General features: G+C 36.7%; 1 protein-coding gene across 1 annotated transcript in view; it reads left to right on the top strand.

The window, feature by feature from the left end:
* The window catches only part of RFX6 (regulatory factor X6), a 58,296-nt gene that overhangs the window by 32,499 nt on the left and 4,027 nt on the right, over positions 1-21,770 (top strand). The window contains exons 7-17 of the mRNA XM_003404262.3: positions 1,545-1,652; positions 5,120-5,197; positions 5,314-5,427; positions 8,654-8,703; positions 11,303-11,462; positions 12,337-12,481; positions 14,403-14,512; positions 15,437-15,554; positions 17,005-17,127; positions 19,142-19,348; positions 20,969-21,481. Of these exons, the coding sequence (XP_003404310.2) occupies positions 1,545-1,652; positions 5,120-5,197; positions 5,314-5,427; positions 8,654-8,703; positions 11,303-11,462; positions 12,337-12,481; positions 14,403-14,512; positions 15,437-15,554; positions 17,005-17,127; positions 19,142-19,348; positions 20,969-21,481 (1,726 nt within the window). The remainder of the gene's footprint in view (positions 1-1,544; positions 1,653-5,119; positions 5,198-5,313; positions 5,428-8,653; positions 8,704-11,302; positions 11,463-12,336; positions 12,482-14,402; positions 14,513-15,436; positions 15,555-17,004; positions 17,128-19,141; positions 19,349-20,968; positions 21,482-21,770) is intronic.

The following is a 21,770-nucleotide window of genomic DNA, read 5'->3' on the forward strand; positions in this document are numbered from 1 at the left end:
CAAATTACATATTGGGATGAATAAAAATGAGTTTACATCCAAAAGAAAGGTATAAGAAAATGTGTAAACTTTTCTAAAATTAGAATTTAGGTGCATTTTTTGCATCTTCATCAAATGTTAGTTTTGTATTTTGCCATTCTTTTTTCATTCTTTAAGATTAAATTCTCTTCTCTCTTGCACTCTATATTATATAATTTTTCTATATATTGATAGTATCATCCTTTGACAGTGAAATAATAACGAGTGTTCATAAATGGCAAACCCAAAGCTTTGAAAGTCTTTGAAGCACATCTTAAATTATTAAGACAGATTAAATCGAGTAGGCTGAAATCAGCTGTGCTGTTATATCATTCTTATGAAACTTAATTATTTATGTAGTTGTTTATTAATTTTAAAAAGTTATTTAATCAGAATAACTCATTTTCTATCCATACTTAAAACCTAACCTGAAAGAAATGGATTTCTACTACATTTTTAATATAAAATTTGTTTAAACGCTTATATGGAATCAGTCAGTAAGAAATCAGTGCTTGTAAATTTACCTCCAGACTCCTTCCCCATTTACCACACAAGGCTACAAGGATCAACACATAAAGCTTGGGAATAAGACAGGATGTGTAGTAAGCTTCTTCAATATGACAGAAACAAACCAACAAGAACAAAAATTCTAAAAACAAATGTGGCAAAACTATTGGAAAAAATGGAATTCGGTCCCTGGCATGAAGACTTCATTCTCTTTACCATATTCACAATTTCATTCTTTGCCCAAACTTTTCATGACAGTTTGTCAAAATTTTATTCGTGGAGCAGGAACAATCAGTTATGCCCAGGGAGACTGATTTGCTGAGATTCCGGTTGTGTCATGAATATGCATTCTCTCTCTCTCTGCTTCTTGGAGCCACCTAAGCACTATAATATTATGTATTGTTATTTGTCACTTTCTCTAATTTTCTGAAAACTGCTAAAGTGGTGCCTTCCTGAAGAGAATAGAAAGGTCCACAAATATCTGAAGTTAGGGTAGGGGAAGGTTGAGTAGGAGAGAGAACTAGTTTGGGAATTAGAACACTTTGACAACAGTCACCATTCTGCCACTGATTATCTTTGAGACCAAATAAATTACTTAACTTCTCAGCATCTCATTTATTTAATCCATAAATGAGGGGGTTGAATTTGGCAATTTCTGAATCTTTATAGTTCAGATCATTTCAATGGTTCTCAAGGTAGATTTTCAGAAACCTACACCATTAATAAATATGAACTTAAATTCCTGAAAGTTGTGAAAACTAACAAAAGTTTAAAATGAAAACCTGAAGTTATATGAAAGTTTCCTGACTATGGAACTATTTATGATTTGTAAATTATAGTTCTATTGACATGTCCAGTTTATTCAGTTACACAATCTAAATAGTTTACTCCAATGTCCTCATTTCTCATGGTTTGTGGGATGAAGAAGAATGAAATTTTGTGGGTTTCTATTTTATTAAAATTGTGTTTGAGAGCCATATAGTTGATAATGATTTATTTCTTTTCATTTTTTTTCTAAGGGTGGCTTTACTCGGAAATACTCACTTAGCTCAAAAACTGGAACACTTCTTCCAGAATTCCCGAGTGCACAACACCTTGTGTACCAAGGATGCATTTCTAAAGACAAGGTATCAATTAAAGATACTTCTCTATTGATTTTCTGATATGTTGGTTCCATATCTCAGTTTCCTGGGAATATCATAGCCCTTGGAGGAAGCAGTCAGAAATCTGCATAAACAAACATAATTGACTGATTTATATGAGGACAAACGTTTACTAACATTGATTAAACACTTTCCTATTAATTATTTACCATCTCCATGATAGTACATAATCAGAAGGTGGTAAAATAAACCTCAAAAGATTAAAGGCTGTTTTTATTTAAAACTCCTTTATATTGAGGAAGACAATACCAGCATGAGTTTATCACATCCATTTTCTTCAGTTATAAACTTTATGTGTTGAATTAGCTCTATTTTATTTTAGTAGGTAGCTGTCAAGCACTTCTCTAAGACAGGCTCTGTGTCTGGTACTGGGGGAAGATACCTAGGTAAAAGCCAGGACTATACTAGATGATTGCAAATTTCCTTTCAATTCTAAAACTCAGTGCTTTCTTATACTTGCAATTTTTTTTAAGTTAACAAAGAGATATTTCCATAGGATCCAATTTATAAATAATTCTAAAGAAAACTTTTTGATGCTGATGTAATAAAGTCTAAGGTTAAATTCTCCTAATTATTTCTGTACCTTTAGAGCTGTTTTGGGGAGGCCTATTGGCTGACTAATAGTCTATTATTAAATCACAGCATAACTGATTTATACATTTTTCTTTCAACTAACGTTCATATCTCATTAGCATTTGAGGAAAATACTTTTCATAGCTCACATTTTTGAGGTGCAAAGACAGATTAATCAATGCCCAGCTGTTAACATGGGCTCTGTATCAAAACAGAAAATAAATATAGCACATTGATTTAAAAAAAAAAAAGGATCTACTGATGGGTAAGTAGGGATGGACAGTAACTTCCAGGTTTCATTCCGAAGAGAGACATACCCTCCAGTTAAGAATAGGCAGAGTATTGAAAATAATTCTCAGATGCCTATTCCAAATAAGCCTTCTGAAATATTTCCACTTCCTACTATTCTCCTCCATCGCATTTCTCAAGCTTATCAAAAAACATATTTACCTTATAGATGCAATGTGTAATATTATGACTTCAGATTTGAAACACTGGCAATAAACTTCAATGTGTAGCAGCTTGTGGGAAACCTGTGTAAATCAGAGGGAGATCAGGGAACACAGGATTTTGGGAGAAGGTATTTTTTGGTTCACCTTTGTGGAGAAAGTTGCTTACATGCAAATATATTATGTAGATGTTTACATGGTGAGAATAGGAAAGAGAGAGAGTAGCAAAAAAAAAAAAAAAAAAGAGCTGAGGAACTTGTTCCAATAATTCATTTCAGTTTCTCTGCTAGCCTCCAAGGAATTTCTTACCTATCAACTTAAAAAACTAGCCTGTAGATCATTTTTCACTCAGGTACCAAGGTGCTTATATAAAACCCTTGGTTTCTAAGTTCATTGCCAGTGGAACCCATTATGAACACCAATGACTGACATACCTCTTTGTCTCTTGAAGACAGCTGGGCCCTGTGTTTCACCTTCTTGGCCAGTAACCGATTTCCCCAAATAACTTGTCAGTACTAGAAAGAGGGGTGAGCTGAAGCTAAGCACTTTAAGCACCTCCTTTTTGAGGCAGAAAGGATGCAGAATGCCTGATGGGGTGCTAACTCCAGTGAAGGGTGTTAGCTAAAGCTGGGGGACCTACTTTCTGCCTCCTCATGGTGTCAGCCAAGGCAGCTGCCACGCCTACCACTTGCTCACTGATTTTAAAGAAGGTAAGCCTTGCCTGTGTTCTTGAGTAAAATTCTTGTTAAAGAATACAAAATACTGTAATTAAAATTCATTGTTCTAAGACTGTATAAATACTAAATAAACAAAGGCAGTACCAAGAGTAAGATTACACATTTTTGATGATTTGTGTATAAAGAAATAAATCTTGACATAAAAAAAGGAGAAATACCTGTGACAATAAAACCTTACTTGTATTTTAGTAAATTTCAGGGCTCAAAGGTTTAATTTTTAACAACAGTTATGAACTTTGAGAACAGTTTTGAAGGCATGACTCACACCTTCCATCTTTCCTGTTGTCCTAATCCTCAACTAAGAAGTGTATGTTGGTGACCCACCTGAGAACATAACGATGTTGCCCAAAGAACAGAGCAAGTCTCATTTGCATTGATGGTGACACATCCTGTTAGAGGTGTCCTGTATTCAGCATACCTTCTTGGAGGTAGATTGGTCATTTGCATGTCATCAGTGTACAACTGTGAGCTAGATCACAAAGACTTGCGATCTTACTGGGCTGCAGGAATATAGGGAGGAGAGCAAAGATTATGGTAGGATGCCTCCATCACTCCCACCACCCTAGATGCCATTGGGAATAAAAATACTAACATCTGTTGATTTCCTAATATGTACCAAGGATTATTCTAACTGCTTTACATGTGTTGATCCATGTAATCCTCATAACAACCTTATTAGTTACTGTTATTATCAGCTCTGTCTTAGAAGTGATGAAATGAACTAACACAAATGTTATCTTGCCAGGCGTCACACCGCTAGTAAGTGGCAGATCTGAGCTGGGATTAAATCCAGGTGGTCAAAGAGCAAAGCTCACACTTTTAACCTATACACTATGCACCTTTCACATAGTGCACAAAACAAGTACTAATAGATATAAATATTTCAAGTATATAAAGTGAAGATTTATTTTGCATATTATTAAATTGCTGGAGTATTAATCTAGTTCTAATCCATGGCAAATTAAGGATGTTTAAAACTTCTTAAACTATATAATTTGCGTATTTACAGTAAATCAGAAACAGATATTTCATAATAGACACTCAATGTTGAATCTTTTTCAAGTAAATGAGTCATTTGATATTATTAGTAATTCTAGGTAATATTTAGTGAGGTCTTACTGTGTGGCAGGCACTGTACTATGTATACCACATCTTATTTTATTTAATCTTCTTAACATGATATGAGCAATGTGTTATTCCCCTCCTTAAAGATGAAAAACCTGAGGTTCAGAGACAAAGCAACTTGTTCAAAGCCACACCTGGTAAGCAGAGCAATGGAGCTAGTGCTCATGCTTAGACAACTCCAGAACCAAAACTGGAAACCACCGTGCCACACTGTTCCAAGCATTCATTTAATAAAACCGTGTGAAGGGTTAACATATTTTACCATTTTCTGTTGATTTCCCCAATCACAGGTAATTTTATTAGGCAGAAAATTACAATGTTGCTTTTGCACACAGCTTCCTGCTACCTTTTTCACTGTTCTTGTCCTACTACACTGCAATTGTGGATTTACTGAGAACCATACCTTTATCTTGGATTTCTCAGCATCAAACACAATGCCTGATACCAAGCAGAAGCTTGAAATGCATGTTGAATGAATGAACAAAAGAACAAGTGAAGGAAGTGTTAAAAGGACACTTTGGTTAAACTTTTTTCTTCCTTGAAATAGGTTGATACTCTCATAATGATGTACAAAACCCATTGCCAATGTATCCTGGACAATGCAATTAATGGAAACTTTGAAGAGGTAAGAGTGACAAAGAATGCTTTGTTGACCAGGTTATATAAACTTTCATGTCCTGTTCTTTATCTGCATTCGTGTTAAGGAAAAAATCTTAATGCCACACTTTGTTCTGCAACTAGATCCAGCATTTCTTATTACACTTTTGGCAAGGAATGCCTGATCATCTTCTTCCCCTGCTTGAAAACCCTGTTATCATTGACATTTTCTGTGTTTGCGACTCAATTCTTTATAAGGTAAGCTCTTCTTGCATGTCTTAAAGGTGAGCCATGTATTTCTTTAAATAGTGTTCTATTTAAATTCTTACAAAATATTTTCAATTAATTTGTTGTTTCTGGCTGGAGATACAGTATCATTTTTATTTTTGATGAGAAAATAATCAGTTTAAATTTACATTAAATAAAACAAAATCAGTTTCTGTTTACAACTAAAAAAAAGATGATTCTAAATGTGACATAGTTACTAATACATGAAAACTTAGCTAACTTTTATTAACTGTTTAAGGTGTTTCAGATTAAATAACACAATGGCTTTTTCACAATATTTTGGGCAAAAACAGAATTAGGCATCCTCATGGGATTAATAATTTGGAGATCTTGAGCATCGCTAGCTTTAATCCGGTAGTGTCCAGTTCTGATCCCAAACTGAATTAACAGTCCCCAAGTGTCTACAGAAGGATCATGATGACATCCTGAACAAAGACAAACTATCTGGCCTCTAGCCAAATACCTTATGGAAAAGGTAGTGAGACTAATACACTTATGGTCTCTTCCCTGTTAGACTGGCAAAAAAGTCCAAGGTGAGGGAGAAAACTAAATTGCAATCTGAGTACTTTAAAGTGAGTTTGTCCAAATTTATCTGTTAAATTAAAATAGAAAAAAAAAACTTTCATTTTAAAAAACATTCTGAGCAAGAGAATCTAGGCTGGAACTCTATTAAGCATTTAGGAAATAAAAACCTAAATGAATTACCACTCTCAGTTTTGCAGAGAAACGAGGCAGAAGCTAGGCAGACTCAGTCCAGAGGTACTTTTTCAGACCAAGAATTGAGAGACCTCAGCCAGAATGAGGGAACTCATATTTTCATCTGCTGTTCAGTCCTTGCTCATTACACGATAAGAGAGTGAAGTAGCCAATGCAATATATTCTCTGTCATCAGTTCAGGTTAGAGCTTAATAAGGACAAAAGAGGCGAAACATTGTCTCATTTTTCTGGGTCAAATAAAAAAGTCATTATTTAGGGAGAAAAGATTCAGTTACGCTAACAGAATGAATATCTGTGATACTTACCAGCTGAGGACGCAACTAGAATCGAGGAAAGGAGTGGCTCTAAGAGGTGATAAGAAAAGTCCTGGGTTCATGCACTCACCTGAACCACCACCAAGGCAAAGTCATTGGGATTATTATTCAGCTCCTTCAAGGAATACCCATACAGCATACTTTTTTTTTCAAATAATCTGTTTCTACCACTCCCCCCGCCCCCACCTTTTTGGAGTCCAACACAAAATTCCTGCATTTAAGTGTTTTAGTTTCCTAGCTTTGCTGTAACAGAAATACCACAAGTGCGTGGCTTTAAAGAACAGAAATTTATGTTCTCACAGTTCTGGAAGGTAAAAGTCCAAATCAGGGTCTCAGTCTTCTTGATTCCTTCCAAGGTGGTAGCTCTAGGCATTCAGGTTCCTTGGCGATCCTTACATGGCCTATGAATTCCTCTGTGTGTGTGTGTCTCTGTGTCAAATCTCTTTTCGTAACTCAGAAATGGTTAGATTTAGAACCTTTCCTAATGTTAAATGATCTAATTAATATAATGAAGAAAATCCTCTTTCCACACAGGCTTATAACCACAGGTATAGGGATTAGGACCCCAACACATATTTTAAGGGGACACAGTTTAATCCATAATATCAAGCATCTTTAAATGAACCTGGTTTCTCCTCCTCAAAGTGGCCCAAGGAGGCACAGTGAACACTGTAAGTAGAATAGCTTCTGTTGTAAAATGAGCAAGATCTTCATCATCCTCCCGTAGGGAGTGGCCAGCTTTTGTCCATAAAACAGTTGTTTTTACTGTGTGCAGTGGATTCCAACTCACAGCAATCCTATATAACAGAATAGAACTGCTTCACAGGGTTTTTTCTCCTACAGAGTGGCTGGTGGGTTCGAACTGCTGACCTTTTGATTAGCAGCTGAGTGCTTAATCATTGTGCAACCAGGGTTCCGTCCATAAAACAGTACTGTATTTTTATGCAAATAACGTGCATTTTCTGTGTTTGTCTGCCCTCAGGGCCTTCCTCCTCCCCTTGAGGGGCACCCTCACAAATGCCTCCATACCAACCGTCTTCCACATGTTGCTGTAAAAAAAAAAAAAATTAGCATACCACGTTTATGGAAATACCTGGCAGGGGGAAGGCACAGCTGGCTAACAAGGGCAGGGAAAAAAAAAAAAAAAACCTTGCTATCCAGTCAATTCTGATTCATAACACGACCCTAGAGGACTAAGTAGAACTGCCCCATAGGCTTTCCAAGGAGCAGCTGGTGGATTCAAACTCCCAACCTATTGGCTAGGAGACAAACACTTAACTACTGTGCCACCAGGGCTCCAACCTCCAAAAAACGCAAAAGGCATTCATTAAACCAAAAAAAAAAAAACCAAACCCAGTGCTGTCGAGTCAGTTCTGACTCATAGCGACCCTACAGGACAGAGTAGGACTGCCACACAGAGTTTCCAAGGAGCTCCTGGAAGATTCAAACTGCCAACCCTTTGGTTAGCAGCCATAGCACTTAACCACTATGCCACCAGGGTTTGTGTAAAAATACAGTACATGATAATTAAAGGTTAATCCCTTGGTAATCAGCATACTGGGCATATTTGATACTCTCTCATACATATGGAGCACACATGCATTTTGCTGGTAGGCTATAAGGATCTTGTAGATTAGTGTCTATCTACATTTTGAAATTTCTTCTCCCCTAGATCTCTGGGTCCTCTTCCCCAGTTTATGAGCCAGCCTAGGGGATCTTCGATGCTCTTGTCCTATCCAGCTTCCCACCTCTTTTATTAATCATAGTTTTTCCTGAGCTGGAATCAGTCAACATTTCCTAATTTGTCCTTTCTATTAGTTCTCATCAAAGACCTACCCACCATCTCAACCGCTTTCAGGGCTCAGTCAGTCTAGCCCTTTCATTTCAATGCCCTTTCTGTTCTGATAATCAGCTCTCTGTACCGGGTACCTTAATGTCACCTGCTTAATTGCCCGTGTTTTTAGATCCCTTATCCCACTGACTTTTACACACATACGACTCATACAAATATTCATTCTAGCAACAAAATTATAACTTTCAGAAAGGAGTTAACATGTTAGACTCTAGGAAACTGGTAAGAAAAAGTAATTAACAAAAAATAAGTGTCTTTTTATAGGAATACAAACAGTAAAGATTTACACTAACTTTCTTGTGCTGTAATTAAGGTTCTTACAGAGGTACTCATTCCTGCCACAATGCAAGAAATGCCTGAAAGGTAAGTTCAGTCAATAAAACGTGTTAGCGTCTTAGTGTAAGGTTTAGTAAAGGAAAATGTTAGAAAGTAATTCCTTTGTTTACCAAGAAGATTGCTTTCTTTTTCTTGTCCCTTTGTGTTAGCTGGGAGAGATGTGTCTCCATCCTTATATTTAAAATTTGTTGTACAAAATTTGTGGAACAATCCTGAAATCTCTTTAATTTGAAAGCTGCCAATTGCAAAATGGGTATTTAAGTGAGATTGACCATCACAATACTGAGAAAATTCTTCACTGGAAACTGGCTTCAGGAAGATAAATAGTAATGATAGAAGGAAAATAGCCGCAATAATAAAGACTATACTGAAATTCTTATATTTTTGTTATTAACTTTAGTCTTAATTGCAAACATCAGAAAATAGCATTCCCAAGAGACAGAAAGGGCCACATAAATCAGACTGCATCAGCCTGAGACCAGAAGAACTAGATGTTGTCTAGCTACAACCCATGACTGCCCTGACAGGAAACACAACAGAGAATCCCTGATGGAACAGAACAGTGGGATGCAGATCTCTAATTCTCATAAAAAGACCAGACTTAATGGTCTGACTGAGACTGGAAGGACCCTGGAGGTCAATGGTCCTTAGACCTTCTGTTAGCCCAAGACTGGAACCATTCCCAAAGGCAACTTCTCAGACAGGGATTGGACTGGACTATAAGATAGAAAATAATACCAATGAGGAGTGAGCTTCGTGGCTCAAGTAGACACGTGAAACTATGTGGGCAGCTCCTGTCTGGAGGGGAGATGAGAAGGCACATGGGGACAGAAGCTGGCTGAATGGACTCGGGGAATACAGGGTGGAAAGGAGTATGCCGGTCCCATTAGGGGGAGAGCCACTAGAAGTACATAGCAAGGTGCACATAAATTTTTGTATGAGAGGCTGACTTGATTTGTAAACTTTCACTTAAAACCAGAAACCCAGTGCCCTCGATTAAAAAAAAAAAAGCATTAATGGAGTTACTACCTTATAACAAAAGAATAAGATCTCAAATAGTTTATTGAAGTGTTAGCTGAAGACCTTTTACAAAGCTTTTTCCAATGGGAGAACAATAGAAATTTGAAAAAAGAATCAAATTTTCTTTTGAAAACAAAATCTGATGAAATAATAAAATTTATTTTAGGATTTGGGGGCAAAAATACATGTAGGACTGGACATAGTTGTTGTTCAGTAAATATATGCTGATCAATAAAATAAATTTTATGTTTTACTTACCTTTTCTTTCAAATTGTTTTATGTATTTGTGTAATAGTTGGTGTTGGCCTTGACAATAGTTCTTTTTAATCATCAGTTTGAATCCTTTAAACCCCTAACCCGTGCTCTGAATCAGATAAGCTTACATTTCTATGTCACAGACGAATGGCTATGCTTACTTTGTGTCAGATATCCAGCTTCGTGACTATTTATAGTAATGATGATTAAAAAAAAAAAAATTGCCGTTGAGTCAATTCCGACTCATAGCAACCCTATAAGATCGAGTAGAACTGCCCGCTAGTTTCCAAGGTGTGCCTGGTGAATTCAACCTTTTGGTTAGCAGCCGTAGCTTTTAACCACTATACCACCAGGGCTTCCAATAATGGTGATAGCTAACCTTTATTAAACACAACATGGGCTTTGAGATTTTACATAAATTATTTCATTTAATTCCTACAATGACCCTGAAAGGGATTATTTATATATGTATTTATCTTTTAAATACACAAGCATTTCATGTTCATTGTAGAAAAATGAAAACATTAGTTAAGTGCAATTAAAAAAATCACTTCTAATCTCATGACATTGTTAAAGCTTTAGATTATTATCTCACAGAATTTTTCAGGGAATATCTCTAAATATACTATACACGTTTTAGCAAATAGAATCATAATACACATACTACAATACTGTATTGTGAAAATCTTTCCAAATCAATAAATATAGATTAACATTTTTTTTAATGGTTGTATAGATTTCCGGTATATGGAAAATACTGTATTTAATCAAGTCCTCATCGTTGAACAGCTATGTATAGATTTTTTATGTTGAGGTAAAGCATGTAGATTGATTTTTTTTTTTCTTTTTATACATTCTCACAACCAACTGTTGGAATTTTCTAAGTAGAATCCTAACTAATTCAGCATGAAAAATTAATTTGGATTATAAAAAATATGGTCTCTTAATGTCTCAAAAAGCTGAGAGTTGTAAAGTCTAGTGCACACTTACATTGTCATTGAAATGTTTTGTAGAAAATGATTGAATCATGAGTTAATAATAATAATGGTATAGTTAATTGAGCACTGACTGCATGCCAGACTTGAAGCGCCTTCCATGAATTCTTTAATCTCATCCTCACTATAATTCTATGAGATAGATACTATCCTTAGCTCCATCTAACAGATGGGGAAACTGGAACTTCAGGAGGTTGAGTATTTTGACCAAAACGATAAATGGCAAAACTAGGTTCAATCTGACTTCAAAAGTCATGCTTCTGGAAACATAGAATAAATAGCATACCTCTGTTAAACTACATTTGTTAAATGCATTTTTGAACAATTTGGTATTTAACACGTAGTTTTCTTTATAGCCTCCTAGCGGACATAAGAAACTTCGCTAAAAATTGGGAACAGTGGGTTGTTTCATCCTTGGAGAACTTGCCAGAAGCCCTAACTGACAAGAAAATACCTATTGTGAGAAGATTTGTATCTTCTCTGAAACGACAAACATCTTTCTTACATCTTGTTCAGGTAAGTTGGTAAGCCTAGGGTTTTTAAGTCACCAAATGAAGAATGAATCTACTGGTGAGGAAAACAGAAACTTTCGTAGATTGTTCGGAGACCCTAGATTGAATCGGAGAACAGAAAAATGACATTAGTGGGAAAATTGGTGAAATTTGAATTGGGTCTGAGGTTAATAATATTGTACCAATGTTTTCTTAATGTTTATTTCCTGATTTTGTTAATATACTGTGGTTATATAAGATGACAACATGGGGATGTTGGGTGAAAGGTATATTGAAACTCTGCACTATTTTCACAATTTTCTATAAATTTAAAATTATTTCAAAATAAAAATTAAAAAGAAAAAAATCCCCTGAATGCAGTCGAAAAGTGAAACACTTATTTGCCATATGAATCCAATTGGTAGAAATTAAGTCTGTGATGAATGAGACCATGTGATATTTAACATTGTGAAACACACAAACTCAACACATTTTAAACTGCCTACTAATTATGACTGTCTTAGGTAGGGAAAAAAAAGTAATTCTTAACTTAGGAATACCATGTTAAAATGTAATACCCCTGTCCATGATCATTTGCTTTATGAAGGCTTGTAGCCCCCTAAATTTTTAAGGACTAACGAGATAATTCCAGATAAGAAATATAACATTTAAAAATCCTAATTATGTGACTGTGGGTGAAAAGATTCTAAGTTCAAAAATATTTTTCAAACCTTAGCATATATGATCATGAGCCTCAACTATTTGTTTTAGTTTTAAAATAAGGGGAAAAAAAGTTATTTGTGATATTTTTCCCTCTAGGAACTATTATTCTAGAAGCTAAAATTTTAAATAGGATATAAATGATATAGTTTAGTGCCTTTTTTACTTTCTTTATGCAGATTGCCAGACCAGCTCTCTTTGACCAGCACGTGGTGAATTCTATGGTATCGGATATTGAAAAGGTTGACTTAAATAGTATTGGATCTCAGGCCCTTCTCACCATTTCAGGCAGCACAGACACTGAATCTGATATCTACACTGAACGTAAGTCTGGTCTCTTTGTTTGGAGCAGGGTTTCTCCCCCTTGGTACTGTTGGCATTTTGCAACAGGTAATTCTTTGTTATGAGGGGCTGTCCTGTACTTTATGGAATTCTTGGTAGCATCCTTGACCTCTACCCACTAGATGCCAATAGCAGTCTCCCACCAGCTGTCACAGCCAAAAATTCTTCAGACATTGCGGATGACCCCCAGGACACAGAATTGCCACCTGTTTGAGAACCCCTCACTTATAGAAACATTTAAAATAAAAATTTTATAAAATTGTTTTCTTAAAACAGTTTATTTACTGTGAAAACCTAGAAAATACTGAAATATTAAGAGTGAAATAAAAGTCATCCATAATCTCATTGCCTAGAAATCACCCTGGCTTTGAGCTTTGTGAGTTTTCTTACACTATGTATACACACATTCATATACATTTTAAGGAATCCTGGTGGTGCAGTGGTTACAGTATTTTTAGGCAAATAACATGCACCTTCTACGTTTTTTGCCAACAGCTCTCTCTCCCTGCGAGGTATTTTTATAAGTGCACTAAACCGACTTTTTAAGCAGCAATGGCTAAAAAAAAAAAAAAAAGGCATAGCAATGTTTAATAAAATACCTCACTGGGGAGGGAGTGGTTGGCAAACAAATGTAGAAGGTGCTTGTTTTTTTCGTTAAAATATGGCAAGTGCTCAGTTGCTAACTGAAAACTCGGCAGTTCGAACCAACAGTTGCTCCACAGCAGAAGGATGTGGCAGACTGCTTCCATAAAGATTATAGACTTGGAAACCCAGTGGGGCAAGTTCTACTCTGTTGTATAGGATCTCTGTGAGTCGGAATTGACTCAATGGCGACAGGTTTATGTGTGTTATACTATTAGTATCATGTGGTATATGATGCATATCAAAATTATATCTCAACACAAAATTGTTTTTCAAAGCAGAGGCCCTCTGCTAAAGTTTGGATTATCTGATAAAACTTAGCAAAGCCAGGACACGTGATTAAACAACTAGGCTTGATTTCCAAGGGATAATAGTCCAGTCTTTCTCCCTTGGAGTCCCTGGGTGGTGCAAAGGGCTAATGCTTGGCTGGTGGTTGGGCTGGAATCTGCCCAGAGACTACTTGGAGGAAAGGCTTGACAATCGACTTCCAAAAAATCAGCCACTGAAAACCCAGTGGAACACACTTCTACTCTGATGCACATGGGGTCGCCATGAGTAGGAATCCATTCAGTGGCAACTGCTCTTTTTTTTTTTTACATTTCTCCCTGTCTTCTGAAAATATAAAAACCACAGCCTCTTATAGGCTATAGCAGAAATAACAGACTACTGTCAGGCAACAGTCCAACCTCAACTCCACTTTGTGTTCCCTAGCATAAAATTATATTACCCTGATTCAGTAACCCTCAAAGACTTTAATAAAATGATAGTTCTAAATTGCTCCTTTACATTTTACATGATTAAATATTATTCATGTAACTGGCGCAATCCTGCAGTGCAAAATTTAATTTCTGCTTAAATGAAATGACATTTCAGAAGGCAGGAAATCAAAACGCTTAGCTCAGTTTATTTATTAGCTTTTAACTAATCTTTTCCATTTAATGAAAGCATAGAATTCAAAGTGAACATTTAACTATACTGACAGCTTCACTATTCTTGCCTAGTATATTCCTACATAAATACCTATATTTATATATATGCCAAGATTCATACACTTATGATTAAAATTTTGACTGGTAAAGGACTAAAGTTTTTTTGTTATTGTAGTTATTCTCAGGATATGAAGTTAATTCCTTTCCCCCATTTAATTTAATCTGCCTAACTTTCCCTTTTATGCTATAAAATTACTAATCATTCCTAGTTATAGGTGTTCTCTTGAGTCCAAAGTAGAGTGCAATATTCTGTTTTCTTTTTTTCATGACAGATGACTCTATCACAGTGTTCCAAGAACTGAAGGATCTCCTTAAGAAAAATGCCACTGTGGAGGCTTTTATTGAATGGTTGGATGCAGTGGTAGAGCAGAGAGTTATTAAGGTACCTTTCAATGACATATTCAGAAAACAAATACTTTTGTTAAGACTGGTGAAGGAGGGATGGCAGGTTGTGTATAAAAAGGCTTCACAAAGCTTTTGTAGCCTTACAAATAAGGCAGCCCAAAAACCAAAATCAGGAATAGGTGCCAGATTTGAGAACTTTGGGCATGGATTCAATTCTCTTCCTCCTTTGTTGACCAGGGGATGAACTATGCCCTTGCTATAGGTCGATAAAGTCACGACTGAGTAATATCAATAGTGAAAGGTAAACTTAGAAACTGGAACAATATAGATCTTTTATATATATTACCGATAAATATTGATAGAAAATATGGTTTTAAGTACTTGCCGCTCTGAATTCCGAGAGTTCAGTATTTTGCGTCTCCTACATGGTTTCTTCAACTTTTTCAGTTAACCTTCAAGTCATTCATCATGAAGCAAGGCAATAAGAACAAATATATCCATCACTAGTTGGTGTTAGTCACTCCATACAAGGAAACTAGTTATAGTTTAGGGACTTGCTTTCTTCTGGAGGGAGAAGAGATTATCATTCAGGACCTGAGAAGGTGGGTTAATAATTCACAGAAACATATAACCCTTCCTTCACACTTCACATTCTGTTCTCTTTAAAGTTCTGTCAAAGGAAAATTAAAACTACTTTATAAACTATTTCATAAACTATTTCATTTTGTTGTCTAATTCTATCAGGTAACAAAATCATATAAAGACCTATTAGTCTTAAAATTATAGTAAAGAGGGGCCAAAATTAAAATCCCAGGCCAGGTAATTTTACTTGATGATATAAATGGTATGGCACACCATCTGCCCATTTGTCAGTTTATCTACCTCTTGATCTAACTTAGGATGCATGTAGCAATGAGATGACAGGTTTTATAGTTTTGTTTTTTACTCCCTTTACTTTTAGACCAGCAAACAAAATGGAAGATCATTAAAGAAGAGAGCTCAAGACTTTCTGCTGAAGTGGAGCTTTTTTGGTGCTCGAGTAATGCATAATCTCACCTTGAACAATGCATCCAGTTTTGGTATCCTATGTGCTTTATAAAACTCTTCTTAGGTGGATTATATCATTTGTCCTGTTAATTTTTAAATACGTGGCACCTTCATTTGTCAAACCATACCTGAATATTGAGCAAGTAGATCATGGCTTTTGGAGCCAGACCACATGCAGGGTTAAATCCTAATGCTGTTTCTTGCTGGCTGTGGGCTTTACCCAAGCTAATCTGCTCATCTTAGAAAGCGGAGACTATACCCTTTACAAGATTGTCTCAGCACTTTAGTGAGATGTCGTATATAAAACCAGATTGCCTAGAACCCTGTAAACCCTTAATGAATAGTGGCTATTATCCTTACATTCTACCAGTCCTTGGGTAAATTGTCTTTGTTAAACAAACAAATAAGCAGTAATTAAGACATTATTTTTCAAAGGCCCTACTCATTGCAATATGGCAAATTTCTGCGTCTTTTCTGGGCAACCACATAGCTGCACTCCAGGAGTCAAAGAGCAGCTTAGAAGATATACTCTCATATATGTATCTGAACCATCTTTCTTGATCTGTATGACCTGTGGAACAAATTGAGTCAAGCTAGCTTTTTTTAAAAAACCTTGCTACCTTCTTTTCCATAAAATTTCTATGATTCTTATTATTCTACAGATAGAATGTTAAAGTCATGGACAATACCTTAATATTTAAAAGTTGTGCTTTGAGAAATCTTCACATCACAAAATAAATAAAAATTTAACTAAATTGTTATTTAATTTTCGGTGGAGTTAATAAAATCAGTGAATTTATGTTGAGGGATGAATAATATGTGCTGAATCTATTACTTGAAATATCAGTTAAGGTTTCTTAAATCATACAGCAGTGAAGCCTAACTTCATCATGAAAAAAAGGCTTTTGTTGGGAAATCTGTTGAATAGTTAAAACAAGTTTACATTTTTTTTTCCAGTACATCTTTCACATAAAATTTATTCTTTTTTTTTTTTTTTTTAAATCAAAGAGTATTTTGTTTCAGGCTAAAAAAACATCTCCTTACATGATTTTTTTTTCCCCCAGATCATGTTGGCCATTGTCTAATTATTTAGTACAAAGTAAACGAAATAGAGCAGAGTAGAGCTTGTTCTCCCCAGGTTAAAGCTTATCACACTCCAGTGTGTGCCCTCTTAAAGCATAAAGCATGTCTCACTTTCATCCGTATTTTCCTTTGATGTAATTAGTGGCCAAAGAGCTGGCAAGACAGTGCACACAGTGAGCTGGGCAGGCGGTACACAGAAAGATTAGAGACTCAAGTTAAGCATATTGGTCTTAGCAGGTCATTTAAAGTCCAACAAGTATTTGTTTATTTCAGTTGCTCCTTGTAAAGTGTTGCGAGATGGTCACAGAGATAACTTGACTTCTCTTTCTCCTTTCCTCTCTGTCGCTCCCTGGTTTTCATCTTACAATGTCCTCTTCTCGTTTCTGAACCACAAACAAGGTTCTTTCCATTTGATCCGAATGCTCCTCGATGAATACATTCTTCTGGCCATGGAGACCCAGTTTAATAATGACAAAGAGCAGGAGTTGCAAAATTTATTGGACAAGTATATGAAGAATTCAGGTAATTTAACATATCTGTCTTTTTTATCTTCTTCTTGGAGCCCTGGTGGCACAGTGGTTAAGTGTTAGGCTGCTAAACAAAAGGTTAGCAGTTCAAATCCACCAGCTGCTCCTCGGAAAGCCTATGGGTCAGTTCTACTCCGTCTTACAGGATCACTGAGTCAGAATCAACTGGATGGCAACGGGTTTCGCTTTTTGGTTTATCTTCTTATTCATACATCTTTGTTTAAACCTAGGAATTTGTGACTGTATGTGTTAGTGGGTTTATAATAGTCTCAGAGTCCCCTCCAACACATCGCTATTTACAGTGTGCTAAGACTACTGGAGCACTTATTTTTCTTTCTTGAATTTATTCATTAAATAGTCAAAGTACAAGAGCCCTGGTGCTTGGCTGGAACCGAAATTTCAGCTGTTTGAACCCACCAGCACTCTGTGGGAAAAAGACTTGGTGATTTCCAAGACCACAGTCTTGGAAACCCTATGAGGCAGTTCTATTATAGGGCTGCTATAAATTGTAATCAACTTGACGGCAACAGGTAACCAATAGTCAAAATACTGAAAACTCTTAAGGGTATAAATTGGTGTACTTAACTTCTGGGAATTGTTTTTTTCTTTTTTTATTGAACTTTAGATGAAGGTTTACAGAACAAACTAGCTTCTCATTAAATAGTTAGTACTCATATTGTTTTATGATATTGGTTAACCCCACAACATGTCAACACTCTCTGTTCTCAAACTTGGGTTCCCTATTACCAGCTTTCCTGTTCCTTCTGCCTTCTAGTCCTTGCCCCTGGACTGGCGTGTCCCTTTAGTCTCATTTTGTTTTATGGGTCTGGCTAATCTTTGGATGAAGAGTGAGCTTCAAGTGTGACTTCATTACTGAGTGTCCAGGTGTCCAGGGGCCATACTCTCAGGATTTCTCCAGTTTCTGTCAGGCCAGCGAGTCTGGTCTTTTTTTGTGAGTTAGAATTTTGTTCTACATTTTTGTCCAGCTCTGTCCAGGACCCTCTATCGTGACCGTGTCAGAGCAGTTAATGGTGATAGTCGGCCACCATCTAGTTGTACTGGATTCAGTCTGGTGGAGGCCATGGTAGTTGTGGTCCATTAGTCCTTTGGACTAATCTTTCCCTTGTGTCTTTGGTTTTCTTCATTCTCCCTTGCCCCTGAAGGGGTGAGACCAGTAGCGTATCTTAGATGGCCCCTCACAGGCTTTTAAGACCCCAGATGCTACTCACCAAAGTACAATGTAGAACATATTCTTTATTAATTATGTCATTCCAACTGAACTAGATGTTCCCAGAGACCATGGTCCTCACAGCCCTCAACCCAGCAATTCAGTCCCTCAGGGAGTTTGGATGTGTCCATGGAGCATCTATGGCCTTGCCTTGTACAAGCTGTGCTGGCTTCCCCAGTATTGTGTACTGTCTTACAACTTCTGGGAATTTTGATGCAGTTGGAGAGGTGACTATAATAGAAGAAGTAAATATAATTCAAAGTAACACATGTGGTATACTGCCTTATAAATGTTTAAAAATAAGATCTATAGCCCTGGTGGCACAGCAGTTAAGAGCTACAGCTGCTAACCAAAAGATCAGCAGTTTGAATCCACCAGCCGATCCTTGAAAACCCTATGGGGTGTTGTATTCTGTCCTATAGGGTCACTATGAGTTGGAATCAACTTGACAGCAATGAGTTTTTCAACGGGTTATATGAATTAAAGAAGGCAGGGCACATATCCATTTGGGGTATGATGACTTGCATTTTGATGACTGTTCATTCCAGAATGGATTATTTAGTGCCCATCAGAACACACCTATTCCCAGGATCACACAGTTAACAAAACCACCATTGCCGAGACCAAAGATCTGCCAGCCTTATTTCCCACAGAAAACATTTCTCAGGAGTTTCCAGATTAATTACTCAATCGTGAAATATTTTCGGTTTCTTTTATTTGGGCTAATCTACTGGGAACATGGGAATGATTTTAGCTTTTCCATTTAAAAAAATCTTTCCAGATGCAAGTAAAGCTACTTTCACTGCTTCTCCAAGTTCGTGCTTTCTGGCTAACCGTAATAAAGGGAGCACAGTTACCAATGACACGGTGAAGAATGAAAGCCACGTAGAGACAGCCTATCTTCCTCTGTCATCCAGTCAACCTGGAGGTTTAACCCCTGCTCTGCATCCATTCCCAGCTGGGAATACAGATAATCTGCCACTCGCAGGTATGCTGTGAAATAACCAAGAGAACCGCTTATATTTCGACAAATCTTAGGGAAGCCTATTCCTTTGTTTTTCTAATAATTAGATTCCAGTAATAAAGAAGCTTATCTTAACTGGCTTCGTAATAAGTTGTGATTTCAGCAATTGTCATTCACATCTTTATTAATACTATTATTAACATAGGTATACATCTTGCTAAGTTATATCATAAAAAAAGTATGAACAATTAGTTATCTTCATTTAATGGCAAAAGAAAATAGGACAAATTTACAAAAAATCTTTAAGATGTTGAAGACTAAAAAGAAATAGATTGCTTAGTTATTTTTGACTTTTGAGGAAACTTTATTCTCTTCCATTAAAAAGTTAATTTGGCCATGTTAAGATAACCATTACAATAATTTTTCCCATTTGACCTAGGGTCCCCTTTGTGCCAAACTAAATGTATAGTGTCTTGAACTAGTTAATAGGTAATACTTTACATCTAATTATTGCCTTGTGTCTTTTTTGAAGTCCTTCTATATATATTGGAGTCCCTGGGTGGTGCAAATGTTTAATGTGCTTGGCTGCTAACTGAAATATTAGAGGTTCAATTCTACCCAAAGGTGCCTTGGAAGAAAGGCCTGCTGATCTACTTCTGAAAAATCAGCCACTGAAAAACTCTATGGAGCACAGTTTACTCATGGGGTGGCCCTCAGTCAGACTTGACTCAATGGCAAATGGTTGGTGTATATACATTACTTCATTGAAAGCATAGACTTTAAACCTCGAAGAGCTTTATAGTTGAGGTCGCTAATTGCACCAATGGAAAATTGGAGCCCAGGGAGTTAACGGCATTCCTAAGTCACATTGCTCATCAGTGGTACTTGCTGATGTTTCAAATTGGCTGCTTTGAAGTCATAGCCATTTTGACATTATAGGTGGTCCCGAACTTATGATGCATTTGAGTCATGATGAACTGCACTTATGACAGTCTTTTTTGTACCTCTTATCGTTAGTAATATGTACTACCTGCAATGTTGCATGGCATAATTTGCTGATGTTATCATTCTTACGCCAACCCACAAAGACAAATAAAGATGGGATTTACAAAGATACCAATGATAATAGGCAATAATAATGAAAACTAAAAAAAAAGAAATATTAGACTTACGTCAGAGCTGACTTTCGATGGAGTTGTTGGAACAGAACCCAGACATAAGTTGGGAACTACCTGTACTGCATTTTTTTTTTTTTACCATAAAAATCAAACCATCAGGTTGTTTTTTAATCATGGAGAAATGTGAACAGCAGACCCACTTGCTCTCACCAAGCTTGAACTCTAGCCATTCTCATTCCTGTGGGAGCATGAGCCATCACAGACTTTCCTCAGTAGCTGCAAACTCCAGAAATCTCCACCATTGTGAAATATACACGTATAGTGGTGGTATTTTTAAAATTGGGATTTTTGGTATTCCTCGGTTCTATTACTTTTGGAAGGTGGGGTGAACCAAGTTGGAAAAAAGATATATTAATAACCAATTCAAATATGTATTTTAAATGTGAGCCAGTCTACTTTAATAACTAATTAAAATGCCACTAAGTAAATGGCCACTAAGTGAATGCTCTGGTAATTTTTTTTCCAGGTCAAATGGAGCTTTCCCAGAGTGCTGGTCATTTGATGACACCACCCATTTCTCCAGCCATGGCAAGCCGAGGAAGCGTCATTAATCAGGGGCCAATGGCAGGGAGACCCCCAAGTGTGGGCCCAGTACTGTCAGCCCCATCACACTGCTCAGCATACCCAGAGCCCGTTTATCCTACTCTTCCTCAAGCCAATCAGGACTTTTATGGGACCAACTCTAACTATCAGACTGTGTTTAGATCACAGCCCCATGTCCCATCGGGACTCTATTCTCACCGCACTGAACATGGTCGATGTATGGCCTGGAGTGAACAGCAGCTTTCTAGAGACTTCTTCAGTGGCAGTTGTGTGGGGTCTCCCTATAGTTCCCGGCCACCTTCTACCTATGGACCGTCCTCACATGCCCAAGATTCACACAGTATGCAGTTTCTAAATACAGGAAGTTTCAATTTCCTGAGCAATGCAGGAGCTGCCAGCTGCCAAGGAGCAGCATTGCCTCCTAATTCACCAAATGGTATTGACATTTTTGAAGCAATTTTCCTGGCTTTTGAGATGGTAATAAGGCAAAATTAGACATTGAAATCCACCCCTGCTGAGTAGCATGGGATCCCATGTAAGACTTCTGAAGATCATGGTATTTAGACATTTGGAGCTGATATTTGCCACACAGAAACACGTCCCCTCATTCTTGTGGCTTCATTAAAGTTGTTCTTCTAAATATTATATCAAATCATATGCCTGAGACCCAGCTTGATAGCCAAAAAGAAGAATGTTCGGTCAGTTGAAAATATTTTTAATGAGTA

This window comes from Loxodonta africana, chromosome 1 (assembly GCF_030014295.1).
Source record: "Loxodonta africana isolate mLoxAfr1 chromosome 1, mLoxAfr1.hap2, whole genome shotgun sequence".
In the NCBI taxonomy this organism is placed as follows: Eukaryota; Metazoa; Chordata; class Mammalia; order Proboscidea; family Elephantidae; genus Loxodonta; species Loxodonta africana.